The sequence below is a fragment of the Equus caballus genome, chromosome 3 (assembly GCF_041296265.1).
Source record: "Equus caballus isolate H_3958 breed thoroughbred chromosome 3, TB-T2T, whole genome shotgun sequence".
In the NCBI taxonomy this organism is placed as follows: Eukaryota; Metazoa; Chordata; class Mammalia; order Perissodactyla; family Equidae; genus Equus; species Equus caballus.
In genome coordinates, this window is record NC_091686.1 from 57,364,533 (window position 1) to 57,386,701 (window position 22,169).

Genomic DNA, 22,169 nt, shown 5'->3' on the forward strand with positions numbered 1-22,169 from the left:
ACGTATAATAACAACTTTTTAACACCTTTAATACTTTTTTTCGCTTTAATGCCGGATGACTTCTTTATACATGTTCGAATTAATCCTAGATCTTTTTTCTTGAAGTATCTCAAATAGAAGCTAAAACTGATGTTTACTTACAAAGATAACTTCTGAAGGAAGAACTAAGTTCTGAATACCAGGGCTTCCAATACTTCTGCCTTTAAACCATAGTTCCAGCCATTTCTTGGCTTCTTGGATTTGGTTGCATGCACCTTATTTTGGACCAAAAAAAAGGTCTCCTTTTGCCTATTCCACACAACTGAATAGAATAGAAAAGGGGAACAGCCACCTCTACAGGCTGATTAAGATGATTTTCTCTACATCCAGCAAATGATATCAAAACCCCCTTGGTGGCTTTTAGTCATCGCCGTCCATGGAGATACTTTTGGTTTAGATGCTGCTTTTCCATGTCACCACTTTATGACACTAAAGAGGCAACCTAAGGTACCCATAAAGTAATTTTTAAAAATTAATTTGAGTTCTCATGCCGGACATTGTTTATGTAATATTATGGTGCTGGTTTTAATTCATCTTTTTGGCCAACTTTTGGTGGGAGATAAAAATTGTACCTTCTAATGGAACTGTTCTTTTTCCTCCTCCTTCAAAGATCAATTATCTTACTTAACTTTACTCTCCTCCTTTTCTTCACTTCCCTCTCTCCTGTTCTAGTGGATATATGGTCTGTGGGATGCATTATGGGAGAAATGGTTCGCCACAAAATCCTCTTTCCAGGAAGGGACTGTATCCTTGTACCTTTTGCTACAGCTTTACCTGTTTTGTTCTCTCTCCCTTTAAACACGTAATGATTTTACCAGGAGAGTAAAGATAGAAGCAAAAAGTTGGGTAAGTGGTGTAATTGTGGTTAAAAAAAAGTGATGATTTCATTTCTATAATCTGACCAGTATTGAAGACTACCTACCGCCATGATTTGTTTTAATTAAATTTTCAATGGGCTTTCTTCTTAAATTAATTTATTGTCTATAACTCAAAATAGTTTCATAAATAAGAGGGGCTACCAAATCTCAAATGATTAAAATATATTTATCTTTGTAACTAGCAAAATAGGTCACTATTTGCAAGTATTTTTCATCTCCTTTCTAAAACTATTTTATGCTTCCACAACATTTAGGCATAATAATTTCTCTCCTTGCTGACATCCTAAGCTTCTGTCGACAGCTTCGTTGATTTGAATTACTGTTGACACTATATCCAGTCTTAAATAGGTCAATATAGCATATCCTCCTTTAAACATGAACTTCCACATTTAAAAATCATAGTTATTATTCAAATTGCTGGAGGTCAGGTGGGTTTTAAATAGGCTTCCCTCACTTGACTTGGAGATTTGACTTGACATGGATAATTGCTTTTCCAATGAAATTTAGAATTTTAAAAAGCAGTATTGATTTGAGTTTCTGCCACTGACTCCTGTACTAGATTCCATCAGACATTTCTTGGAGAGATATCTATGATTTGGAATTATTAAATGAGCTGGTATATTTCCGAAATGACCAAAAGTTCACTCTCTAACAAAGGGACATATTCGTGTTTGTAGTGTATAAATAATAAAGTTTACATATTAATAGAGAATACACTTTTATAAATACAGAAATATTCTGCTAACAAACACTAGTGCAAATCTAAGTACAATAGCAATTGACAGCTTTAACAATGATAATGTAAGATTGAGTTCGTTATATTTACTACATATTAATCTTTTTGGAAATTGGCGATAAACATGTGGTCCATAACTCTATTAAATATTGTATTTGATTAATAAGAAAACTCTATTAAGGAACTCTTTTATTATGTATGAAAGATTTTGATCGTTATTTAGTAGAAACAGAAGTAGAATAAAAGACCAATAATAAAAAAAAATCTGACTCAATAAGAAGTTAATGTCACAATGAGCATGCATTTATGTTGGCATTTATTTATTCCACTGGGTATTAATGAGATATTCTCTAAATTCAAATAATAAGAGTAATAAGAATAATGACATCTTCTAGAACTTTACTGTCCCATAGGTAGCTACTGTGACACGTGGCTGTTTAGTGCTTGAAATTATAGTTAGTCTCTATTGAGATACGTTATATATACAAAATGCATACTAGATTTTGAAGATATAAAAAGAAAGCATGTAAACTATCTCATTAATAATTTTTATATTGATTATGTATTGCAATGATAATATTTCATTTTACTTTAAATTACTTACATTTTGAGGATCAATTATATACCCAATGTAGTTGATTTGAGCAATATTATAAATCACATGCATATTTAAATGTACTGATTTCATATGAAAGTGGGAATTTTTTCTGTGTACTTTTGCCTTTAGGTTATGCATTTCAGACAAAAAAAAAAATAAAGGAACTTCTTAATCAGTATTCAAAGTGAAGGTACACAGCCACATCCCTACAATGCATTAAGTTAGTGGAAGACAAAAAGTCACAAAATATCTCATTTCCATGTGACATTGCTGTTCCAGGTCACTTGACTTCCATGTAGCATGGTTCTCTGAGGTCTAATTTAGCTCTTCAGGCATTTATCTGGGTTGCTTTACTCCTATTTTAACAGTGTTGAATAGAAAAGCCAATAAATTGAGGAAAAAACAAAACATTTTTAGCTCAAAATAACCCTTCAGAAAAACAAGCAAACAAAGATAATAGCACCATATCGATAATTCTATAGTCTTCCAAAAATTGTTCTCTTGGAGGTCTTTTTTTCCTCCCCTTTTGTTCTTGTCTATGTTTTAGAAAAATTGTTTGGAACTGAAAATAAATTGTGCAAAAATCAATACATAAAATATATATCCTTGATAAGTTGGATCCTAGAAATTGAATAAACCCTAATACACAAAATGTAGATTGTGATGAGGGTTTGCATTCTGAATTCCTTCATCTCACGTGATGATTATGTAGAATATTGGTCTTTGACAGCCTAGTGACATATATGATAATGAGCCTGTGTGAGGACCTAAAAGTAAATGGAGAAGTTACATAATGACGTTGATAGTGGAAAACATCTTGCTTAAGTTTTAGTTAAATATGAGGAAATAATTTCCAGATGAGGTGGGTTAGAAGAACGGCCATCTCATTGAAAATGTTTCCATTTGGATTTAAATCTTTCATTCATTTTATCTATAATTAAAATTATAATTTAATACTTTAAGTCATGACCATGTTTAAAAAATAAATCAAACTATAGAAATCCCTATTAAACAATGGATTGCAGATACTCTGTGTGGTTCTTTTTTTAGAGATTGGCACCTGAGCTAACAACTGTTGCCAATCTTTTTTTTTTCTTCTGCTTTTTCTCCCCAAATCCCCCCAGTGCATAGTTGTATATTCTAGTTGTGGGTCCTTCTAGTTGTGGCATGTGGGATGCCACCTCAGCATGGCCTGATGAGCGGTGCCATGTCCGTGCCCAGGATCCGAACTGGAGAAACCTTGGGCCGCCGCAGCGGAGTGGCGTACTTAACCACTCGGCCACGGGGCCGGCCCCTACTTTGTGTTTTTGAGTGAAATTGTTTCATTAATCTTTACATGAAATTATTATCATTTTATGAGTAAATCTTCCTACTAAGAATCAAGAGATCAGAACATTGAACTAACTTTACTAAACCATGAAGATCAGACATAAGCTCAGGGGCCGATGGAGGTTATTTTATGGGGAGAAGAATCACACCGATCTTTTAACGTATTGAAATGATTTCAGCATTTGCTGGAATTAATTTCAAAGTTTAGTATACACTAATGGATACCTTGAGTACTTCCAAGATTCTTCAGAGACAAAAAAAAAAAAAAATCATGGGTTCTCTTGACTTTCACTTAGAATTATTCAGAGCAATTTATATTCAATTTCTCTGAGGCTAAAAATTAGTGTGATAATACTCTGTCATCATAATCGACATCATTCCTCTTTCTCCACAGAACTTTTTGATGTTCCTTTCTTAATCTGAACCTCAGAGAATATAGTAAAACACCTCGACAAATATAGAAATCTTGTGAAATTGTCTTGATGACTCAAGTTTTCCCTACTTGCCTACATTAAAACTCTTTGCACTTGAGAAACATTATGTGAGTTTCTTGGCTATCGATATGACCCAGATGATATCACAGGGTAGTTTCTTAATTACTAAATTAAAGTGTTGGCAAAATAAATAAACAAATGAAATACATATTTGTGTTTCCTTTTCATTAGTTTGCTGATTTTTTTAATATCCAAAGGAACATTTATAAAGTATTTATTTTTATTAAGTAAAGTTTTTAAATTATACAAACATACACTATTATACACTTAATTTTCATTATACTGTTATGACTAAAACTTATTTCATAGGATACATATTGACATAACATACAATTTTACTAAAAATTCTTAGAGCTATGCTAAATTTCAAGTTAGCAATAGATATGCCAGGACCATTATTTTCTTTACACAGTCCAAAGATCATATAAGAGGTATTAGTGACTTCACATTCATTCAGATTTTGTTTCTTTTAGTAAGGACTTACAGTAAAGCAGTTTTATGATGGTTTCTTAGAAGTTTTTTGTTGTTGTTGCTGGTTTAAGGACTATCTAGTCACTAACTGCAAACTCCATCGAGGATATGGTGAAGGCTCATATAATGCCAGTACACTTTTCAGGAGTTGTTTCCTTAAGCCTGCTTCTTTTAGATACATTCTCTCTACCTAAGTTTTTCCATTCTACTTCAAATGGCAGCACCTTCTTTGAGCAAAGCTTGTGATGTTCCTTTATGTAGAGTTTTTGGCCAGAGTTCCCCGGACCTGGGTCATGTTAAAGACAGACACACAGTATTCATTTGAAACTTCTAGACCTCAGGTATATTATCTCCAATTAAAGCTGACAGTTGGACTGCTAAAACATCCTCTTCTTGCCTTTCCCTCTGAAGTCATGAGAAATTACCATTAGCATGAAAAGGATGTACATAACCTTGCCAAGGAGTCAAGTTATTAAGGAACAGGTAAATGATTTGCCAAAATTGTACTTGAGGAAATAAAGAAAATGCCCTCAAATTAACATATCTGTTCTAAACGTGAACATGAAAATCAGGAATAATCAAAGTAAAATAAACAAAAATTGGAAGTTGTGGATTATTATATTCATCTAGTACAGACAGATATCCTTAATCCTTTTTACATCTTTGAAATGACTGCATTTATTTCCTAATAAACTTTTTCAATTAATATGTTACTATAGTTTGAGTCTGTTCCCTAATATTAAGGTAATATGGAGTTTTCTCAAACAGTGTATAATTTATAACCTTATAAAGTTGGGATGTAAAAATCCAGTAGTCATTCTTTCATGCTCATAAGCTAATTGCAGATAATCATGAACATTAAAAAAAAATAAGATTATTTATTTATTTCTTGTATTTATTTGAAAGAATATATTTTCATTATTAATTTGCTTACTACTCTTTTATTATTATTTTGAGGAAATCTGAGTGAAACAAGAGTCACTAGAATGGAAACTGGTTATTCTGAGGTGATCTGGAAAGACAGAAGGAGGACATAGTTGGAGAGGAAAAGCCCTCTCTCAAGAGGTTCAGAGTAGACCAGAGTATACTGGAGGGCAGGATGAGGCATGAAGGTCATGAAAGGAGTTCAGAGAGACACACAGCAAGGAGGCAGGGAGTGAGGGAGGACCTGGAGAACGGACTTCTGAGGAGGAACAAAAACGCAAAAATTGGGGAGCTGGACCTCGACCCGTTGTTGCCTTGGAGAGGAAGCTATTGAGCGCTTTGGGCACAAAGCTCCACTGGGACTGGTGGGTCCCAGAAGCTCCCTGTCTCCTGGAAATGTCTACAGAAAGGTTTAAAAGCATATTATTTTTCCCCATCCCTCTTCAGTTCTGTAGACAGAGTACTGAGCAATCTTTAAAAATCTAGTGAAATATCCAGGGGAAAAAAAGTACAAATAAAATACATTCCTTAGTTATTACCGAGATATTCCATTCAAACTGCCCTGGGGCCGTTTGGCTCCTAGGACAGAGCTCATGAATGGTGATACCTACCGTGGGCCTCTTTCTGCCTTCAGCAGTCAGAGAAGTCTCAAGGTCACAGTGGAAAAGGGCTCCAAGAACTGGCTTCTGGTCCTGTTCACTTTAGTCATGTAACTTGTCTCCCAAACTTCAATTTACTTTATAAAATACCATCTGTGCCCATCTTACAGGATTGCTGTGACAGTCGTTTGAGATGTATAAAACATTAGATGTTTACAAACATACACGTACCTATAAATACCTGCAAAATTAAGGAGCTCCAATTTTTATATTATGAAGTTAATTTGGGGGAACTCCAGCCCAGATAAACTTCAAACTGAATTAGGTAAACTATAAAAAATGGAAATAACTAGAAGTCCACCTAGAATAAAACTTATCTTCTCAAATGATGAGAAACCACAATGATCTGTGAATTAGACAACATTGAAAGGAAAGAAAAATGAACGGTTTGCCACTTACTAAAGCACTTCTGCGAGCTGATGTACAGAACGAAGTGAGGACGCTTACGTGGATCTTCAGAGAGCGTGTATTTAATTTGGTGATAATATGAGACATTCAGAGCTAGCATTTACTATTTGTTGAAAAAGTTTAAAGAAAAAGACATTATTTTTCAGCATCAACCTTTCCTTAAATTTCTTATTTATATACACTGCAGAATTACATGGATTTTGAAAGATGATAATTTAAAATATTTTAGTGCAGTAAAAATCACAAGTGTTTTTATGATAAAATATTTTGTTAGTTCATTAGTCCATAATTTTATTTATAATATATAAAGCTAAAAGTTTTCTCATTATAAGTCTCAACGGACTTTTTCTCTTTTTTAAAAAAGCAAATCAAGAATGTAAGGTCTTTTAAATAAAGGTTAAAAATAAATAATATGATATGATAGAAGTTACAAAGAAAGAAAAGCAAGTTGAATAGGTAAAGTGAAGGGAGAAAATCTTCCTCTGATTTCCTGGCATTAGAATATTTACATTGTGTTCCATGAATATTGTTTCTTTTTCTTACTTAGGTTCACGTATGCAAAATATGTGCATTCTCAGTTTATTTATGCATATCAGTAGTCTTTTATAATTCCATCTTTGCATTGAAGTTTAAAAAAAATGTGCTTTGGTTAAATATCCAATTAAATTTATAACTTTCAAAGCACAAACTTTTCAAAGAAATAGTGTTCTGATTTTAGAAAACTTTATTAAATCTTCTATTGTATTTTGAGTTATCCATTGAAGGAAAATCGATCAAAGCACATTGTCTGAATCCTGTGCTAAATGAAGATATAATTAGGTTAAGGAGGAAAGCACTGTGCTCTGAAAATCATGTTACCAGAGCCCCTGAAACATTTGCCAGGATGCTGGATTGAAGCTCACATAGTCCAAAGTGCGGATCACTATCCAAGCCATTAGACAGAGTATAGAAGTGGGACTATAGTGCTTGCTTTATTTAGATTTAAACTGCCAGGGCCTACACTGTATCATTTCTATCTCTTTGCTACAAGTAAAGAAAAGATAATTTAGTATAACCCAATGCCTGACAAATGATACAACCCTTGAGATTTCCTCACTTGGAAAATTAATAAACTTATTTTGATAGCACCAAAACTTAACAATCTTTCTAAGGAAAGTGACTCAGTTTCTGAGTGTTACAATTGCAATTGAGTCTGCTTTCTGCCTATGGGAATACTGATGATGGGAGGGGAAACATAATGAATCAGTCATAAAAGCAACCAGAATTCTACCTGGGTAGGCTTTGTCTACAAAACTCTTATGGAGATCCAAATTCTGTATCAGACTTTCTCAGAAAGCATCAAAATCCAGTTTCCAACAGTGATTGAATTTGCTAATTTCTTCTAAGGTCTGTGCACAGTCTGTATTCATTGGAATGTCTTAAAAATTTCATAAAATAATCCAGAGTCACCATGATATATATATACATATAGCTGAAGGAAGGCTTACCACTACTTCTCCCTTCCTGTCCGGATAGGATTTAGTATCAATTCTTATATTACCTATTTTCTGTTTTAGTCATGATGATTAATCCATACAATTTGGTACAATGGCATTATCTTAAGAAATAACCCTGTCTTGAGTATATAAAAGTCTATATAAATTCATGTGCATATATCCCACATTGTAGCTCATAATAATGGAGCTCATCATTTGCAGGCCAAGGCTTAGCACTTAGGTGACACAAGCATGGATAGTCTGTAGGCATAGTGAATACTAAGTAAAGTTAAATGGGAGTTGGAAAGGTTTCCAGGGTACTGTCACCTAGAAAAGATACATGAAAATAAAGAACATGGAATTCAATATGTATTCGTCAGTAGTTCAGATCTAGAGTTTATATCTCTGCATTATTTTTATGCAAATCTTTGTGATCTATTAAGGCTATTTTGGATTCTGACATGAAGATAAATTTCCAAAAATATTCTCCTTTTCCTTTGAAATATCTGTATCCAGCAGAGCCACACAAAGGAGCACTGGGAGAAAAACCAGTTATTAATACCAGTTATTAAACCAACAACCATCTAGAACCAATTGAGGCTGAAGCAACATAGGGACTGAGATTCTGTTTAGGTTGTCTGTTGCATAAAGGCACATGTGAGACAGAGGGAAAAATCAAGGGATTTTAGTCTGAAAGATAAAAATTTGCCAGTTTCGGGAGGGGCATGGTCAGGGATCATAAGTTATATTCACATATTTTAAAATTATTATTTGGACAAAGGAACACGGTAATTCCTGTTTAGATAATGAAGAGAAGTTCCACAGAGTCAACTGTGGTTCAATATGTGGAAAGCCTTTCTGAGTGGTTTCAACGGGGAAAAGGATCATCCAGTGAACGACGAGTTTCCCTCATTGGAAAGATTTCCTTACTTTTTATATATATAATAAAATAAACCTTTCCTATATACATATTTAATTCTAATATATAATTCGAATATATGTTTAATTCGTGATGATATTTAACTAATATTTATTGAGGACTTACTATGCACCAGGCAATATGGAAAGATCTTACCAGGCACAATCCCCTCAAGTCTTTTAAAAGCTTCTACACGATAAATGCTATTTATTATCCACATTTCAGAGGATAAAATTGAGATTGAGAGCGATGAAGTAACTTGGCGAAGATTAGAAAGCTTATGGAATCAGGTAGAAAGCAATGGAATCAGTTCTGCAACAGAAAAAAAGTGAATATTTGCCAGAGATATCATAGAAGAGAGTTTTTGCATTAAATAAAAAATATAAATGATATTTTCTAAGTCCTAAATAGGTTTGTGGCAGAAACAGCCTTTCCCCAAATGTTTGAATGGACATAGGCAGGAGAAAACCCTTCTTTTTGAGTTTTTAGCTGTCTATGTTTTTTGTCTATCTCTTCCCCAATATCTATAAAAAATAGACTGTAAATAGCAACTTAGATGATCACTTTGGACAGTAGGATAAGAATACTTGCAATTCAAAAACAAATACATTTTCAGAGATCTTTTTCTTTTTTCCTTTATTCAAAGATTCTCACAATACCAGCCTCTTGTGAGACAGACATTATCTGAGATTAGAAATGCATTAATAATAAAGGGATGCACAACTGTTTGCTCTATCTTTCCCTGATATTTTTGCATGCCACTTGCTTTCCTAAAATGGAAGCAAAACGAATTTGCTTCTCTGGGTATGCTTGTCACCTTCAAAGCTGTAACCATTTCTTTGCAGTGATCACTCTGTTTGGGTGTTCAATCAGACTGTGGAAACTCTGAGTGTAACCTGAGCGAGATTTTCACATTGGAAAGAATCTCGTGAGGAGTTCTTTAAGCTCACTGCCAAATTACAAGATGTAATTTGAAGAGTAAGTGGAGCAAAATCAATACTGTGCTGCTATCTTAATGCCTTTCCCTATTTGCTCCCCATCGGCATCCCTCATTCTAGGTTATTTTCCCTCATAAGAATGATGTATCTCTTTATGACTTTTCAGTAGGAACACGTGAGTAACCAAGTATAGTTCAAGAGAGAGATTTCCCTTTCTTGCTTTGCCTTTCCCAGTTTTGCCCCCTCCCTGAGTGTCCTCTGCCCTAGCTTCCTGGTGTTAAGCTCTGGATGATAACTGGTAATAGCAGAGAATAATTTCACCTTGAATTCCAGGTTTCATTTGATTCACAGTCTCAGAAGAAGTGTCAGCTCTTTAAAGCATGTTGTTAATTTCATGTCAAACTATCTCCTTTTGAAAGCCAGCATTTCTTACCATTATAAAGCAACCATGTTTACAAGACTAAGACGAGGCTTCCTGTTTAGAAACATACTCTTTTGATGGGAATCAATGAAACTGAGCTAGCCTATTCCAAAACGTTCATTCTTAAACTGGCATTTCACTTCCAGAAATTTATTCATATTTATAAATAAAAGTAAATATGTTTTGTAAAAGAAACCCTTTGTTTTGATGTTGCTGGCAGTTCAGCTTTTCTTTTTTCCCCCAAATATGGTATACAAAAGAATAAAAGAAAAACTGATTTGCATTTTTCCCATATTAACACAATCTAGAATAATTTACAATACAAATCAGTAGGATTCTAGTAGATAAATGCAAATTAGACCTTTTAAATCAGAAGCTAAATTAATCATTGAATTATAATTGCAAAGTAATATTATCATACATTAGGTAGCATTGAGTGGCGTTGTTAGTTCAGTTGCACAGTAGAAAGGGCCCTGACATTCTTATGTTCTCTCCATTTCACCATTTTAAAACGCTAATAATCATAAGACTGTCTTCTTATCCAGTCAGTGAAAGGTCAGACCGTTGCTCTATGGCATGGTAGCCAAGTGTTTTTTATTTGCTGTTCTATTCCTGTCTTCTTGTTTATCTTCATTTCGTTTTTGTTTTCAGTTGACATGTGGTCAGTAGGGTGCATCATGGGAGAAATGATAAAAGGTGCAGTGCTGTTTCCTGGCACTGATCGTATCCTTCTTAGCAGCCAGTGGTCTCTGTGGGTGTCATTCTCAGTCAATTCCCTTTGTTCTCAGATACAATCCTGCTGATGGTATATATTCACTTCCCTGAGAGGGATTCAATGAGCTGCCAATGTCAAATATTTCCCAGCTGACATCCTGGTAGAGTAACCTTGTTTCCTAGCAAGGTCTTACATGGATAACACAGTGTCAAATATGAAACATTCAACATGATATCAACAGGTCTGCTTTAATTCTATGAAACAAATAAGAGTGATATACTCTTTTTTATTGTTTTTTCGCTGTAGATGTTTTGAAATTAAGTTAAATTCATAGCTAGATAATAAATGACAAAATCTTTCAGTTTTGAGACTGAAGATTTATGGTTTTATATGGTAAGAAATATTCACTTGGCATGAAAATCTTTAATCTCTTAGATTTATGTTCACCCACAAATACAATAAGTTTATTTTCACACATATTCAGAGAGCGTGCATGTGAATTTCATTTTACAATTGATTGACCTCTTCTGAAATTCTTTTTGCTTTTTCTCTTCATTTCTAGGAATAATAGCTCCAATTCCTTCTCTTATTTTCTCCACATTATTAACAAGTGCAATAATTAAAACCTCATTAATTAGTAATGATATAAAATATCTGAAGAAACAAATTTATATCACTTGGATAAGTGAAAGTGATCTGCTCTTAGGCAGCTAATGATCAGCAAGTATAGATTCTAGAGGCTTTACGGTATTAAACAGATACGGACGGTGTGTGATTATTTATGGGTTAGTTAAGTATGATGGGTCAGTCACTTAGGAAAATATTGTGTCCTCACCATACCGAAGATAAAACCTCTGCTTAAATGATCAAAATTCAAAAAGAAAATTGAACCTATAATAATGGGGTTTTAATGTATAATTAAAGTGAATTTAATTACTAATATAGTCTATCCTAACCATATTTCGATTAGCCATTTGCTTTGGGGATTAATGTATTACATATATGGAGATAAATATATGTATATAGTTTTATACGTATATTCTCTGTGTTTTAAAGGATCAGTTTAGGAAGTGACTGAATTAGGCACTCAATTTTTGTTGAGTGCAAGAGTTTAACTTAAAATGTTTTATTTAGTTAAAAATAAAGCTACACTGTTTTTATTTCTATTTTTACTAAAAACTTTCTTCTAGGCTTATGTATAATACATAATTATTGCAAACATTTTTCTGTCTATATTGCAGTTTTGTCTTCTACACATACATTTTATTACATAACGTCTATAAGTTTACCATGTTCATGTTTATGTTAATGCTATTTAAAAGTATGTTGGCTTGATAAAAACTAAATTCTTTCAGATTTCCAAGAAACAAGATTTCTTTGATTCTCAGTGAATTATAAACTTGAGTTTGGCCTTTGGACATAAACATGAAACAGTTATTAAGTTCTGGCTAATTTTAGACATTTGATGAAAATAGACTCAATCCGTTAACTTTGTATTCTTTGCTTTTTCAGAAGTTCATTGTGGTTGAATAATTGATGACTGAAATGAATATTTGCCACCTGTAAATTAAAATGATTGATTTTCATTACTTTCCTTACATTTTCTATTAAAGAAAATCAAATCAGATTTCCACAACTGAGTTATTAAATACGGGTTAACAATTCTTAGAATCTATTTCTTGGAAGAAGTTGCTTGGGGATCATTTTTTAACTCCGGTATCACAATCCGTTATGAGTAAAGCCTTCAGCTGTTGCTGTTAAAGTCGCATATTAGATGCCCTTTCAGTGCCTGAACTTAATATTTTTATATTGAGTTATTTCTGGAGCTCTCATATAGGAATATATTTGTAAATTTCCTGAAGGCAAATGGGATTATTTTCTGAGTGTAGGATGTGGTCTTTTAATGATTTCAAACATGTTGGTTAAAGTTTAAATCAGTCTTTTTCAACACTGAATATCATAAAGTTAAACTCATAAAATGCAAGACTGATTACTTATGTTTTAAAATTCCCTATTATTAGAAAAGACATCTGAAGAGGCAATAAAATTATTAAATGGAGCTAGACGTATACAATATGTCTACTATACATCTATACAATACATGATAAGGAGTCATATTATTTCTAATCAACATATCGTCACTTATATGAAAACACTCTCAAAATAAATGATTGATGAAGGTATGAGCGACATATATCTCTTCAATATATAAACCAACTCAACAACAAAACCTAAAATACGAATAAGGTCTTATATTCTTTCTGTTATACCTAAAAAAAATTCAACACATTATTTTTAGCACTGATAAATTTAGGTATCCAAAAACAGTTCTTAAAATTTTATATATTTATATGCTACTTTATTAGTAGATGTATTTTTAACTACATATTAATTGAATTTTATTCAAATCAAATGTTTTAACTCTCTACAGAAGAATCAGAATTCAGCTATTGAGAAGCTTTTCTTTTGGGAGATCTTGTAATGAATTTCATCACAGAAGACAGTTTACATTAAAAATTATAAAATATTTTATATTATACAAGTGAATTAATATTAAGTATATAGCTTTTGAAGAAGATCAATAAAATGAACACACGTACTGCCACTCAAATTGAAAACTAGAACACTACCAATACCTTTGAATCTTTTCGTGTGTTCTTCTCCAGTCACCCCAGAAGTCACCACAGTCCTAAATGCATGTTTTTATAATTTCCTTGACTTTCTTTGTATTTTTACCACATGCATACTTATCCCTAAGCAACAGATGGTTTAGTTTTATGTGTTTTACATATTGTACTATCATTATTATTTTGTGACTTGCTTTTTATTGAAGTTAACATTATATTTTTGAGATTTATCCATGTTGATGCTTTAGAAATAGTTGATTAATTTTCATGACTGTATAGTATTCCAGTCTATGACTATTCTACAGTGAACCCATTCTCCTGTAAATAGACTTTGGAATATATACAGTTTTTGTTTTTGCTGTTATAAACAAAGATGCTATGAATATACATCTCCAGGAGAACATGGGCAAGGTTTTCTTATCAAAAATGCGTGGGCTTATAGGCGTGCACATTTTAAACTTCACTATGTAACATCACATTGATTTCCAGAGTAGCAGTATCTAAATATAACTGTCTACTCTACATCCTCATCAGCTCTTGGTGTTGCCAGATTTGTTTTTAAATTTGTTACTGATCTCTTCGATATAAGATACTATTTCATTGGAGCTTAATGTACATTTTGTTAACTACAAGGGAGGCTAAGCATCTTCTCCTGTGTTTATTCATCATTAGTATTTTCTTTCCTCTTGGTAAAGTGTCCTTCGTTTTTTTAAAATAGTTTTTTTTATTGTATTTTTAAAAATTGGTTAGTAGGAGTTCTTTATATATTCTGGCACCTAATCTTTGTCAGTTTTATGTGTTGCAAATATCTTCTCCCTGTATTTAGATTATTTTCCTGTTTTATTTTATAGCAATTCTACAATCTGTTTTTATGTCTTGTTTAAGAATCCTTTGATGCCTTTTTATTCTCTTGTAATTTTACTATGAATGTTTTAGTTTAACCTTTTACGTTTAAGCCTTTAATTCACTTGGAACTGATTTTTGTGTGTGATTTGAAAGAGGGATCCAATTTGTTTTATTTCAGTTCCATTTACTGACTAGCTTATTCATTTTTCACTGATCTATAGTGCTGTCTCTATCATAAGTTTCCACACTTTGGGGAAAGGAATGTTGGATTCTGGGTTCTATATGCTGTTCCACTGGTCTGCTTGTCTAGCTCTACACCATTACTGCTCTCTCTTAATGAGCACAAATGCATACTATGCACTTAAATTAGGTGGGGTAAATACCCCTCCTTTTTTTGTCTTCTTCAGAAGTATTTTAGTTATTAAGCAACCATTGCTCTTCCATAAACAGTTTAGAATTGGCTTGCTAACTTCTATAAAAATATCCATATTGGTATTTATATTGGAATGTATTGAATCTATAGTTTAATTTGTGGAGACTTGCTATTTTAATTCAGACAATTTTTGTCTTTTTCTGAACACAAAACGATCTCAGCACATGCTAATTTAGATCATTACTACATCAACTTAGACATGCTACCTATGGCCAGTATTTTAGTTCTCTTTGTTTAGCCTCATAAATTGACAGAATTATAATTTTATTGCATGCAGGTAGAGTTCGTATAGATTCATTCTTATGATTATCATTTTCTTGGCTTACCGCTACTTCTTGCAATTTGGCCCTTTATTTTAAGATTGTATTCTTTCCTCCTGAGGTACACCTTTTAGAAGTTCTTTAGTGGAAGTCTTTGATGATAAAGCTCTGCTTTCTGGTTGGGATTCCCTTGGTCAAAAGATAGTTTTGTTGAATATAGGATTTTAGGTTGATATTTATATTCTTCCAGCATTTTGGGGGTGTTATCCCACTGGCTTTTTGTTTCTAGTACTGCTGGTGAATAATTAGCTGTCAGTGTGACACTCATCTTTGGAGATAGTCTGTCCCTTTTCTCTGCCTTCATTTAGGATATTTTTTGGTCTTTATTTTTCTGTTTCCCTACCATGTGAGTAGGTATGGATTTCTTTTTGTTGATATACCTTGGAATTCACTGCGTTTCCTGAATTCTGACCTATCTCAAATCACTGGAATTTCTCAGCTTTTGTTTCTTTGAATATTTTCTCTCTCCTATTCTTTACATCATCTCCATGAAAAAACTCTAATTGGACATAAAGCAGATATTCATTTATTCAATAAATACTTTTTGAGCACCTACCATGTGCTAGGCACTTTGTGTCTCCAGGGATGTATCAGTAAACAAAACTGACTAAAATCCTTGTCATCATGAAATTTATAATAAAAGGTGCAGTATGTTGGAAGGTGATGATGGCTAAGGGATAAGAGGGATAAAAGTGCTGGGATGGGGAGCAGCGATTGTTCCCTTCCTTTTTAAGTTTAGACATAAAAAGTTTTGTCACGATGCCTCATATGGCTTGTTTTGACCTGACCTCATATAAGCTTGAGTGCCCCTCCTTAAACTCCCTTTTATTTAGTGTTATACCCAGAAATGGATGTAATCTTCCCGAGAGGGTCTCACAATACAGAGTACAGTGTCACCAAAACTCCCCTTAAATAGAATTCTATACTTCTGCTAGTGTTAGGAGCTGTTTGTATTAGCTCCTTTGTTTAAAGTCATTTTATTTACTAATTTTAAAAGGACGCTGATGTTTTTCAGCTATAAAATACAGGTGTCAAATTACATGATCTCCAAGGCCTCTTGCTAGTTTCAAAATGCAGATCGAGTCAGATCCAGCCTTTGTGAGGCCGGAACACCATACAAGGTGTTGTGTGAGGGTGTTGTGTTCAAAAAATAATTAGCATCGCAAATATGAAATTAGGTCTTGTAAGGGGCCTGTGCGAATGAGAGGTTAATGAAAATTCTACCATTGTGACACATATTAATATACATTGCATTTGCTTATATGTCAAATGTCTCTCCATTTTTTGCTTTGCAAATAAATATAGATTACAATAATAAATAGATTTATAAGACGACATAGATTGTGCTGAAATCCATGTACATCATGCTTCAAATATCAGCCTTTGGAGATTCTGTGTCCCGCAGCATTCCATTAGAATCTACTGCCAGGGAACAAATGGCCTTTTTAGACTGTCGCTTTGAGTTTTTTATGTATTTTAGCTTATAATATTTCCTCTTCCTGTGCTCATTTATAATGAAAACAGATGTTAGCTACAATTGTGCATTGTCACTTGTTCATATTTCATGTTAGAATTTGAGGGGGACTACTGATAGGAAAAGAATATTTTCAAATAAAAAAGGTAAAAATATTTTTAAATTATCAAAACAACTCAAGACATTACCATGAAAATCTGAATCCAGGACTCTGTCATATGTATATTTATATGCTTCTATCCGGATCTTTACAATTGCCCTCAAAAGTAAAAGTACTTTTACTTTTAGATAGAGCAAATTCTATCATAGGGAAATATGGAATAAATACTGAAATATATGGTCCAATATTTTGAACTGTATATTGAATAGCTTTTGCGCTTTCTGTAAGTAGCACCCACAGGTGATAGCAACACGTGATTTCATTCCTTCCCTTGATGATGATAGGCAGCCCCCTCTCCTGCTGGGACCCTAGGTGTACCACTTGCTATTATTTCTCATGGTCTTTTCAGGAAAGCAACACAGAGAAAAGGGATAAATATTAAAATTTTCTTTCCCTGAAGTATTTCTGGGTGAACGACCCCTAAGTTTTCCATAGCAAATAAATGTGGAATAATCTTTTGGTGAAACTGATCCTATTCTAATTTACATCATAAAACTGAAATGTATTAGTACTTTATTCTTAAATCTGAACTTAGAAGTTCACAAGAGACTGTTAGTATATTCTACGCTAGTATTTCTCAAAATGTATTCCAGAGGTGACTGGATTGCAATTACTGTTGGTGTTTTTGTTTTTTATGATACCATCTAAGACCTACGGACTCGGAATCTTTAGACCAATAAGGAGAGGGAAGGGATCTATATTTTTGTAAGTTCCCTATGTAATGAATATTCAAGTTTCGGAACCACAGTTTAATATCATGATGCCTAACACAAGGCATGCATGCCTTCACTTCTTTCTTGTACATTCATTGCAGACATTGCTAATTGATTATAGTGTTCTTTCCTACAGGGCTAGCATAAAGCCACACAATAATACCCAACACCGTGCCAAGGCAGCTGGTTGGCTTGCAATCTAAAAAAGCCTCCCCTGAAACTGCTCTAAACAAACAGTGCTCTTAGGCAATATTATCTGTAAAAATGTAGTTAAGAATTTGGAGACAAACAGTGATATTCTTTAAGTTGCAAATAGATGTCAGAAAATTTTTGCACAAAATGTTAAATAGAAGGCTTGGAGCAGAGTAGAAAGCAAGTCTGAATCTATGCAGGTGTCAACTCTGGAAACTATATTCATGAGAACAAAAGGTAATCATTGATGGAAAAAACCTTAAAAAGAAGATACAGTAATTCAAAAGGCACAGCAAAATGAGGTCATTAAACAACTCTTTAATGTGCATAGTATAAATTATGTTCATACCCAGAAAAGAAGACATTTTTTGTATATTACGTTCAAGGCAGTTTGTGACGTATTTTAGAAAGTTCTCAACCAAGGAAGTTAAAGGAGTGCCTAAATGTAGGTTCTGAGCTAACTGATAAAATTAACTAGAATAATTTTCAATCTTAGGATTTCAGATACTCGTTTTTACAATCCACACTTACTTTGTTTTAGTCATCTATTACAATACTATTTATTGAAGGCATTAATAATAGCCAATATTTGCACATTATCTTGTCAGCGTACTCTATAAAATCAAACATTTTGTAATGTGACTTTTTATATAGTGAATTTAGATTTAAATGAGAAAATTGTCAATTTCTATTAGATGACATTTTCCCATTTTTGTTAAATGCTTTTGGTAACTGTAAGTGTAATAATTTCTGAAATAGCAGAGCAAAAATATAAAAAGATATATTTATTGTTTTTTTGATAACAGCACAGGCAGAAATTTACAAATATTTAGATCTTGACTCATATAGTATGAAAAAGACCACTTACGAGTGTTCTAAAGCAAATGACTCTTTTTACAAAAATAATTTTGGCCATTCTTTTTAAAAAATATTTGCTATGTTAACATTAGTACATAATCATAAAAATCTAGCTAATATTTTATATATTTTTAAAAAAATCATCATTGTGGAAATCTGATGATTTAAAAAAATTTCTTTTAAAAATATATCACCTTATTTTCTATTTAAAATATTAACAAAATTAATTGTTTTTTGTGAAAATGTTGACCTGAGAGACTAGGGAAGCAATTTCAGAGACATTCTTTAAGGGGAATTTCTTGTGACAAATATACCATCAATTTCATGGCCAAATTAAAGCAATTTCTACCACATCGGTTTTAAACTTGCTCTTTTCCTTACTGGAATCTTTGGAACAAGCTCTGGACTTGGGGCCAGGAGATATGATTTTTCAGTATTGGCTTATTTTTGGTTAATTATGATTATAAAGAAAAATCATGTGGCGAACTAAGTATAGTTGGATATAGCGTTCATGTCACAATCCTGTGAATGTCTGGAAAACAAGCACTTACCGCTTAAACATAACTATCTGTGTTTAGAGGAAGAAAGAACTTGAAATGGATTGGTTAAAATAAACGCACATACTTTTAAAGATGATTATACCACATATTTGCAATTAAAACATTCAACTATTTAATTGATAAAGATTCTTGCCTCCCTTTTTGTAAACCATTACATGAAGGATCGCAGTAGTGTTTCATCTAAAAACCCATCTAAAGTAGGATGGTACACTGTGTGCTTCCGTAGACTTTAATTATAACTTTTAAAAAAGAAACATTTTAGCTGTTCTTGTTTAACAAATTTCAGAATATTTGACTCTCCTTAAACTTGACTGTAAAAATACTAGGGAATTTTGGGGGGGAATGCTACTAAAAAAGCAAGTAATTTTTTTACTGACTAACTTTAGCTAAATTTAACTAGAATATAATAGTGTCTTAGGAGAATTTTTCCAATTTTGTGAAATGATTCCTTTACAAAAAATCTGACAGCTTCTTTGCCCTTATTTTTAGCTTGACAGCAAGTCCTTAGAATTCTAAGGAGGGTTGACCGATGATTAAATGATGGCTTTGGTAGGGCACGATAGCCTAACTGTATTAGAGAGAAGACCTCTTCTCATACTTCACAATGTAAGCACTGAGATTTATTTAACTATATTAATGCTCTCTATTTAAATATGACTAAGTAGTTATAGCTTACCTATATCCATGGTACTAACACAAGTATTTGTCTAAGAGTAACTTTCAACTCTAATCTTTTGTAATTTTTTAGTTTCTTTATTTCTAATGATTCTGACTTACTACTGTATTTTCATGCACGTGGTAACTTATGTGACCTTTTATTGAAACACGTTCTTGTTTAATTCTCCCCACTGTTTTAAAGGAATATTCTTCAGTTTTTCCCACTCTCACTTTATTTCTTGATATTACACAATCATATATTTTTTATCCCAATAACTAAGGGGATATGTAATAATTTAAATTTTATTTCGCCAGATTATAAGGGAGGTAGAAGAAGATTTGCAAATTAGCTTGATTCTATCTTTGTTTAATCTCCTGTCTACTTTGTTTGCATTATATATTTATTTTTGTTGAATATAGTTAATTTTGTCTTCTGTTAGGACTTTCAATCTTTTTAGTCCAAACCTACTGAATAGCTAGGGGTAAAGATTTTCCAAATCTCAATTAAGTAATATTATGGTAAGGTCCCTGAACTGTCACAAATTACATTAACAGAAATGAGTTAATTAACTTAACCCTGAAGAATAGCATTGTAGACTGAAGCATCATGGGAGAGAGCACTGCCTGTGATACTGGATTTAAGGATTTCTAAGGCTTCTGTCATTCATGGACACATGGCAAGGAAATCTTTTGGAAATCAGCTTCTTCCAGTTGGTTCTGGAGAGTTCTCGTGGGTGGTGTCTATTATTCACAAGGCTCTGATATATCAAATATTAACGATAGATGAAAAAGAAAATCTCAATCAGTGTGTATGTCTGTCAAAGACTCCCCAGTTTTGGAGGGTATTAATTTTCATAGAGAGGTAATTTTTTTTGTAGCCTTCTCCATATTTAATGTACTTTTGAAACACATACACTTGGATGGAAATCTGTTGTCTTAAATTGAGCATCCTATGTTTCCCATCATATCTCATTGAAACCAATATTCGGGATGCAGGGCACTACTATCAGAAGTAAGAACAACTGTGCCTACTTTGATGATAGAAATTTTTTAAGCCTTGGGTGAAGAATTATTGATCCCACATATAATGTATATGAGTAGAAAACATTAATAGATCATGAAATTTCCTATTTGGTAGAGAAAAGAACAAAAACCTTAAAAGAAATTTAGGAAAGATGTAAGTGAATCTTATAAAATATTTGTTTGTCATTTTTACAAAATAAATGATTGAGGTAATGTCATGAAAATATGATTATGTGTCATTATTTCTCTTCTAATCACATGGTTATGTAGAAGTTTGTCTCAATATAAGAAATCCTTCTTGTGTTACCTAAATACCTTTCATCTTTACAACCCAGAGGTATTTCATGATATCCTATTTTGTTACATGATGCTAATTCTCCAAAAGTGTATATGTTCCAGAAGCGAACTTAAAATTCCAAAAGTATTCATTGCCTAACAATTCTGATTTTATATTTTTGTCTTTTGTTGCTTATTAAAACTCCAGTTGTATTGACGACTGCTCAGGATTCTGAGAAGCAGATTAGTCCCCCAACTAGTTAAAGGCAAGAGCTAGTGGCCTGCACTTCTTTTTGCCCTTAACTATTCAATTCTCAGATATTGACCAGTGGAACAAGGTAATTGAACAACTAGGAACACCCTGTCCGGAATTCATGAAGAAATTGCAACCCACAGTACGAAACTATGTGGAGAATCGGCCCAAGTATGCAGGACTCACCTTCCCCAAGCTCTTTCCAGATTCCCTCTTCCCAGCGGACTCCGAGCACAATAAACTCAAAGGTACGCCCATCAGGGACAACTTCAGAACCATTGCGTGGGTGACCGGCTGAATAAGTGAATGGTAAAAACTCCTGTCTTTAACTTGAACCACCTCAATTTAAGGAAAGGTATCTTTAAAAGATCTCTCTTACAAAGGGGGAGTGGCCAAGCATTTTAGACCTGTCTGGATATTCAGAGGGAAGGATAGCAATAAGGTGTGTGACGGTGGTGTGGGTTGACTATTTCATTGGGCTTATTTATCATCTTGAAATTATTTTGCAGTGTAACTTTAAAAGACCAATGTAATATGCATTGAAATTATTGTTCCACTTCTTTTTATTACCTGGAAAATATTTTCAACACAAGTTTTTGGTTGTAAAATCCTAAAGATGCAGGTATTTGAGTTTTATTTGTATTTTATGGAATGCTTAACTACCATTTTTTCACTTTAGAATGACAAAAGAGATTTTACCTACACATTTGATATTCAATATAAACACTTTCATTAATAAGCAATTCTTTCTACTACTATCTCTGCAGTTATGA

General features: G+C 33.0%; 1 protein-coding gene across 47 annotated transcripts in view; it reads left to right on the forward strand.

The window, feature by feature from the left end:
• The window catches only part of MAPK10 (mitogen-activated protein kinase 10), a 302,212-nt gene that overhangs the window by 230,221 nt on the left and 49,822 nt on the right, over window positions 1–22,169 (forward strand). For 36 of the 47 annotated variants that reach the window (XM_070263536.1, XM_023637781.2, XM_070263511.1 and 33 more), the window contains 2 exons: window positions 712–783; window positions 21,462–21,644. In XM_070263536.1, the coding sequence (XP_070119637.1) occupies window positions 712–783; window positions 21,462–21,644 (255 nt within the window). Of the gene's footprint in view, window positions 1–711; window positions 784–10,940; window positions 11,013–21,461; window positions 21,645–22,169 lie in introns of all 47 variants that reach the window. The other 11 variants (XM_070263547.1, XM_070263523.1, XM_070263534.1 and 8 more) reach the window with 1 other exon arrangement.